The 8,041-nt window shown below is 35.9% G+C and overlaps 1 protein-coding gene across 1 annotated transcript; it reads right to left on the reverse strand.

Annotated features, from left to right (window-relative positions):
* Positions 1-2,642: 2,642 nt before the first annotated feature.
* LOC108373242 (opsin Rh2-like) lies at positions 2,643-7,597 on the reverse strand. The gene is made up of 4 exons (XM_017629107.1): positions 7,510-7,597; positions 7,357-7,429; positions 3,444-3,934; positions 2,643-3,368 (listed from the first exon to the last, which is right to left on the reverse strand). Exons 1-4 carry the CDS (start codon positions 7,569-7,571, stop codon positions 2,960-2,962), a joined length of 1,035 nt encoding a protein of 344 aa, XP_017484596.1. The 5' UTR covers positions 7,572-7,597; the 3' UTR covers positions 2,643-2,959.
* Between the last annotated feature and the right edge of the window lie 444 nt (positions 7,598-8,041).

Below are 8,041 nucleotides of genomic sequence, written 5' to 3' on the forward strand. Positions count from 1 at the left end.
AAAAAATCTGGCAATAGTGCAATAAATGCATTTTGCATATGTACATGTGTATGTTAGCAACTTTTTGCCGCAACCTTTTAAATGGACTTAAACTTTTCTATTTACACAACAGTATAACAGATTTTTTCGGACATTTCAATGAACAACACTTTTACATTTATTATACTCGAATATTTAACCAACTGCATGGGTTTATTATTTTAGTGCGGTAGTTATGAAAGTTTTTAAAATGGATAACAATTGCCTGCTGAGTGCCTTTCAACCAAAGTGGATTTAGTGCACACATTTCAGGGTGAAAAAAGAAAAAACATTTTAAAATATTTTTTTTTTAAATGAAACTTTGAATAACTGCATTTTTTATTACTTTAATTTGTATGGTACTTTTGAGCTCAAATAGTGCCAAATTTTATTTACTTAGAAATGCGTGCTATTTTTTTTTTTACTTTTCATGCCGTGCTGCTAGTTTTTCATTCGTTCATAAAGCGTAATATTTGCTGCTTGAAATTAAAAACCAACATTTTTAAAAGCTTGGTGGTGCACACATGTGGAGTGATGTGTGCAAATACATAAATAAATGCATGTTTTTTTTACGATTTTAAGCTTTTTTTTTTAATTTGTACCATTTGGAAATAGCTTTGAGAATGCTTATGCGCAAGAAGAGCTCGAGTAATTGCAGGTGCATAAATGCACAAACATACATATGTATATACATACCTTGAAGTTTTGATGTAATATTTTCATACATATGTACCTACATTCGGCGGAAAGGAAATTTTTCTTTTTAATTACAACATTAGCAACAACGAAAGCTAAGTTAGGTTGGCTCAGGTTGGAATGTTTGGAGAGTAGATTCTTCAAATACATTCCGAGACCTTTAGTATACGATACGCAGGCTGGTTGTGATGCCATATAGAGTAACCAACGCCTGTCGAAGCTAAAAATCTCACTAGGGTACAAGCAACTCTGTAGACGTTATGCACTTTGCCAAAGTTTTTATATGCCCTTGAAAGGGCTTGCAACTGCGACAATGGTTTCTAGCCCTGGCCACTTTTGTTATGTGCTCTCCTTAAAACTGTTTAAAGGTGTCCATTTCATTTTGTGAGCTTTGCATTTACGCGCAAAAGCCCGAGATTCATGCACCCGCATTAATTAAATTCTCTGATTCTGGGTCATCTAATTCAATCTACGGCATTCAGTGAGGGACTTTGCGCTGTTTACGTGTGGTGAGTACAATGCTCGCAAGGCCAAGGAAGGTAAAGTCTTGTTTACTATCTGTATGTCTTTGAGCATGCATGGGTCATCCAGGCGACCCACGATTCCGCTTTGGTGCAGAGAACTTAAAAAAATTAAAAAAAAACTAGTGCAAACGGCTTCGTGTAAATCTATAGGCGTTTTATTTTTGAAATCTTGATTTTTCGAACATCGAACAAACCGTTTTTTTTTTAATTCAAACAAATCTTGACCTCTGAATAAAAACTTTTAGGTTTTTCGAAGCTTTGCAGTTCAAGGGAAACCGTAAGTAGCTTCGAAAATATATCCTAGGTTTTTTGTGGATCAACAGTATATCATATTTGATTCCTATAAACGAATGCTTAGCACTTAAACGCTTTGTACGTGTTTGGCTGAGCTTTACATTCGTGTTCTCCTTTTTTATGGCAGTAATACACTTGTAGGTCTGCCATTGTCTGCCGATGGGCGACCAGAAATTGAATCAGGGATCTTCCGAGTGGCGGTAGGCACACTCGGCTACAGAAAAAATGCAATAAAGTATTAAACAATTACAAACCTGAATTTTTCACAGATTTTTATTTCTTCGAATTTTGCTATAAAAAAAACGTTGTATTTACTTACTTTGCTTTACTCTTTTATTAGTAAAAGCTTTTAATAATAATAATAGATTAGGGCTTACACATTTGTTAGTGTATGGCCAAGCTTCTGCTCCAATTCATGGCGTGCGCCTTGATGTTGTCACACAAAGGGGAGGAACCTACACTTTTTTCGCCGACTCCGAACAGCGATTGTATTGTTAAAAAGCTGTTTTCATGCCAAAACTACACTCGGAGGTTTGCCATTGGCAAACAGATAAGCATTTATCCGGGTTTTTCTTAATTTCAAAATCGGCAACCGGTTTTTTTTTTTTTCAAATTGCAATTTTTCCATTATCGGGAAAACTAGTTTTTTGGGAAAAGGCGAATAATCGAATACCCTACAATCTACGCCAGGTCTATCTCCGGGATTTCCTTATCGACCCTGTAAACTTGAGACTCGGAAACCTGAATGCCAGCATACGCGAAAGACGTGGGTGGAGCACTTGGTGTGGTACCTCCAATAGCTGGTATATGCTAAAAAAATTTTGGCCGTTGGGAAACCAACTCGCTTAAGTCCTTAAGCTCCTTGCTGCGCATAAATAGAGCTTCCGAAAGGTACACAGCACCACCACAGCCTATGACACCTCGCAGCGTTAACCAAAACCACCTCTGAGAGAAAGCTGTCCAACTATGGCCGAAAGCCGTCAACGATGCCGACATTCCACCCTAGTAGAGGACATTGAGGCGTCGAATTATTTGAGGGGTACTTTGTTCAAATCTCAAAGTTACCTCAGTAACCAGAGGTAGTTTCACTGATCTTATTCACTTTGTTTTCGCATTATTTTTGAATGCTTTGTATCGTATCGATTCCTTTAATTTTTTTTTTACATTTTGAAATGGTTTGCTTACATACTATATATATAACTTCCAAAATATCTAGGAACTATGTATTATTTAAACAGGAATATATTAAAGTAAGGTGATATTAAGGCCTCTTCTCCTCACTAAGCATTCGATTCAGCATCAGCCGTGCCCTGGCTCTCCGACGCTGGTGCATCCGGCTTATCCTCCTCTGTTGAACCGAATATGCAACAAGGACATTTCTCCTTTAGCACTAAACGGTACTTGGGATGACTATAATTACAATAATGTTAAAATGAATTGNCACCCGTTTTTGCAAATGTCGCTCCCCAAATCGTACTCAGCGGCGTCATTCCTTCCACTCCAAAGAAGCCGCAATAGCAAATGATTACATAAGGTGTCCATGACATAAACCACAAAGCGATTGTGGTCAACGCCACTTTGGCCAACTTCGCCTCGGTGCTCTTCTCGCAATCCCTCAAGGAACGTAGCGATTTAACGTTCATTTTCTTTGCCTGTTCGCTCATTGCTTTTTCGTGTGCCGCCACAGCGTCAATAATAAACCAATAAGAATAGCAAATGAGGAAGAGTGGCGTGAAGTAGACCAGCGATGAATAGATGAGCAGATAGGAGCGTGGATTCCAGTCGCGCGTCATGTAGTCAATGGTGCATGCCGTCAAGTTGCCTTCAGGCACATATCTGTGAGTGTAGAGACGGAAAATTCATAAAATGGAAATTTAAATGTACTCCACAGCATGCGTAGGTAGCTCTTACCTGCTCCAACCGAGCAATGGTAGAAGCGTCCAAAATGTTGCGAACATCCAAATGCCGCCAATTTTCCTGACCGCTAATTTAGTTGTCATTGGGCGGCCTGACACACCCTTCACTATGACATTGTAGCGATCCAGCGCAATCATACACATCGACCAAATAGACACACAGCCGAACATAGAGCCGCAGATGGAATAAATGTCACACCACAGCGGTCCCAATATCCAAGTCTCATAGTAAAAATTGATAATCATAACAGGCGCTTGCGACACCATCATGCAGAAGTCGGAGAAGGCCAAGTTCAGTATGAGCAGGTTGGCGGGTGTGCGCAGTGATTTAGCGCTGCCAAAGATGTAGACCACAACGCCATTGCCAAAGGAGGAGATGAGCAGGAGGATGAGTGTGTAAATACCCAAAATTTGACTCATTGTTGAATTCATTGGGGGGAATTTGCTCCAGTACGGGTTGACGAGGTGAGCCATGTCGGGGGTAACCTGCGAAAAAGTAGGAATGAAATATAGCGCATTTAATTCGAATCATTAATTGGACGAATAGAAAAGGGCACAAGACTTTGTCGAGAACATTTAACACCGCACGGCAGTAGATTTTACATACAAAAAAGTCAATACCTTCACGAATCACGCGGTCAAGAATAGTAAGACTGCATTTTCAATTTTTCTCTTTGAAATCAGGATGTAAATACACCGGACTTCGGATTTTCAAATTTATAAAAAAAAAAAATTATTTAAAGAATTCAGTTCAATGTAGAATAACAATACATATCGCACACCGTTTCTTCTTATTTATTTCTTAGCACATGATAATCATATGGCCAAGGGCGACTTTATCTTCAGTTTTTTTTTTAACAAATTATAAAAAAATTTGCTCTAGCTGCTTGCTGAAAGTTAAATAAAAGCTCTGTGTACATTTTTAGCGCACAATCTCAAAAATGCCAAATTTTGAGTTATGACTCTTTTGAAGACGGTGTGCGATATGTNGTATCAAATAAAAGAGAAAGTTCTGTAGAGTTTATATGATTTGTATCGGCCTTGTACGGGATGAACTGATGATCCTGGAATTAAAAAAATGTTTGTTGAAACTGTAGAGACCAGAAGCAACCACAAAATACATGTAAATTTTGTTTTTGCTCTAATGCAACTAGCTGTTCCTCTGTGGAAAGTTTTGGCCTAAACACAAAATTGAAAAACTGAAATCGAGAAAAGTTTGAAGAAATAAGAAAAAAAAATTTTGGAATAGGGTTGCCTCCTTTCTAAAAAGTAACACTGAAGTAATTAAAGAGTTTAAGCTTTTTCACTACCACCACATGGCCATGAAACGGAAGGTGTTGGAATACGCTTCGATACTACTACTAATATACTATATATTTTTAAGCAGCATTGCCACCCATCTATAAACTTAGATGAGATAATTACATATCGCACTACGAAATCGAGTTAGACTTGCGTTCCTGTTTTTTTTTTTTGTTGCGTACAAATTTCATAGTTCTATAGATTATGAATAGAACAAAATATGTATGTATTCATTTTTAGTACGGGAATATTCGTTACCTTATTTTCAGTGGAGATGGCGCATTTTTGAACTGAATACTGAAATAGGGCGTTCTTGGAAAAGTTTCTGAGGGATAGGGCGATATTTCACTGTGCCGTCGATATGTATGAATGTAGATCTTAGTTTGTTTAATTTTTTTAATTTAAGCTTCTATATCTCAAACATGTTTACCCTTTATTTTTTTCAAATGCTCTTCTGTGCTATATATGTACATATGCATCAGAGATGTTGTGAATATTTGCATTCGCATTCGTTATGCGAATGATGCGCATCATTTTACACATTCGCATTCGTATCAAATTATAAGAATATTTTGCGAATGCGAATGTGTACATGGACGACCACTAAGTACACAATCGCAGCGTAACGTACATACGTATATATATATATATATTTTATATGAGAATTGAAGTCGGTTCTGTTTTTTGCTAAAAATTACTTGTTTTATTCTTCTTATCTTCAGTCTCACCAATCAATTTTAAAATCTATCAGACTATTAAAATTCAAAATGACAGCTTTTCCGACCAAATTTGTGGCGTTTTCAAATTTAACTGACTGACTGATAAATTTAGAATTGATTGGTGCAATCGGGCATTCGTTTTCACAACAATCAAATTTGTACTGTAAAAATTAATTGTAAAACACAAGTACATAAAGGTACATTTAAAATATACTCCGCTTTCGTAGTTTGTTCAATAATATGATGCATTGTTATTTACTTTTACCACTTAACACTGCACAGACAGCAGACTAACGATAGAGTAACATAATCGATGCTTAGTGAAAGAATTAAAGAGGCTATAGATCAAACAAACATGACTAAGGCTAATCCGCCGGCGTGATTTAATCGCCCCCCCCCCCGCCCCCCACGTTTTGCAGACTAAACTGTTTACTTTGATTTACATATTCAATGGATACTAAAAAATCGATTTTATAGAAGAACAACGGCGGTCAAAATGTTTAGAAATGGAAATATTTTTGTTATATGCGTGAAGGTAAAAGAAACGAATGGTAAATTTTGACGTAGAATACGTCTTACGATTCGCTATGGATGCCATGTTAAAATTTTATCCTTTATATTTATCCGTTTCTTAAAAATTCCACCAGAGGGCGCAAATGATAATTTTCAAATTGACTTCAAAACCTACTTTCGCAAGAAAAAAAAAACACCCGCCCTAATGTATAATGTCCAACACAAAGTGACAAAAATTTTATTTTTGTTATATCGACTAAGAAGAAGGCAAACGTAGAAATGTGGTATTTTAAAGCACTAAAAACTTGAAAAAAGGCAAAAAAGGCATATATTTTTTAATTTTGTTATGTACTTCCTTTATTTACGATGTGAATGTCCAATTAACTAATTAATTAAGGTATTAAAAAATACATACAGTGGTGAAAAAATTATAGCCGAACCACTTTTTGCCAAGTTTTAAAGTATTATTTGTGTTGTTATTTAATTTTGGTTATCTATATATATAACAAGTAATTTTTAGCAAAAAAAAACCGACTTAAACTCTCATATAAAAAATATATATATATATATATATATCTCATGATCCACTGATCGGATCTTAACCAGATTAGTATGGGACCACCTCTGAGACACTACCTTTCCGATGCAAAAACCAGTTGACGTGGTCCAAAGTAATGCGGTAACATACATAAAAAAAAAATATTCCGACGAACTGATAACCTCCTCCTTTTTTGGAAGTCGGTTAAAAATGAAATGGCTTTCGTATGACAGCGATGCCTGACCAAACACGGTTGAACCGATTTCAATTCTGTAAAAAGCACATTTTTGGAACTTCTGTGTGGAAGGTTCTTTGATAAAAAAAAAAATTGAATTTTTTTGTTGTTGTTGCCGAAAAATGAAGAAAGCTGAGTCGTCACGATTTCACAATTATTACAATAAATGGGCCACAAAATTGTATACTCATAAAAAATTGTAACACTTCTAAAAAACAAGTTTGAAATTTCATGGGATTTTTTTCAGTGTTTTGCAAAACTTTAAGCTTATATTTTAAGTTTCTATGGCATTTGAATTTGGTCCAAAATGATATGCCCTCTTTGTACGTATGTATGTATAAATATGTATAATGTAAATGTATGTGGTTGTGTCTCCAACAGCCTGCAGGTGAAGACGGAGGTTCTATAGTGATTCTTTTTTATTTGTATGGAAATACTTCTATGCTACAATGCAACTCAAGCATTTTCGATGGTTAAAGCCATGCACGTGAAAAATTGTGTGCTGCTATAAAAGTTATATGTAAAAAAATATGTATAAAAGTATATGTCCAAAAATTTTTGCACACCAAAATATCAATTTAAAATTGCCTCAAGAACTTACACAGTCAAGTATTGATTCATTGGACACATGCAATTCACACAAACTGCCGAATTCACGCCAAATTTCCTTGAGGCTGCGAAATTAAGAAATAAATATATATTTTTTTAAATGCAAATCACTTTGAGGTAATAGTTTTTTTTACTATTCACTAACCGCTCCCAGTCCGCGCCATTTAGCAATTCGGAAAAATTAAATGCTGCAAAGTATTCGGACATTTCCGAGAGCACACCAACCGCCGTGGCAACGCAACCGCACCAGATAATCAAATCACTGCTCTACTCAGCGGTAGTGACATTTTGCGTACAACATTTTTACACAAATTGTAATGGGTTAGGTCGAATGTGCTGATACAAGCAACTAATGTGACGTCGGGTACACTTTAAATATTTCATGTTAGGAAGGGTTTGAAAATGATAATTATTTGTAGGGGAAAGTAAGGACATGTACCTGATAGCTGCTTGTAGAGAATTTACTATAACTAAAATAAAATGTTTGTACATGTGGTTGGTTCTTTAGTTCGTAATTTTTAAAAATTCATAAGTAATTTCTTGGTATTGGCTGATTTTCGTAACGAAGAATAATACTGAAAATGGCACAACGCTGGAACCGATTCGCCTTAAAAAAAAAATTTGACAATGGTTGATGGATGGAAAGTCATTCCAAAATAAATAACATAACTTATTCT

Source organism: Rhagoletis zephyria, unplaced genomic scaffold (assembly GCF_001687245.7).
Source record: "Rhagoletis zephyria isolate East Lansing unplaced genomic scaffold, Rhagoletis_zephyria_1.1 Rzeph_scaffold_06503, whole genome shotgun sequence".
NCBI lineage: Eukaryota > Metazoa > Arthropoda > Insecta > Diptera > Tephritidae > Rhagoletis > Rhagoletis zephyria.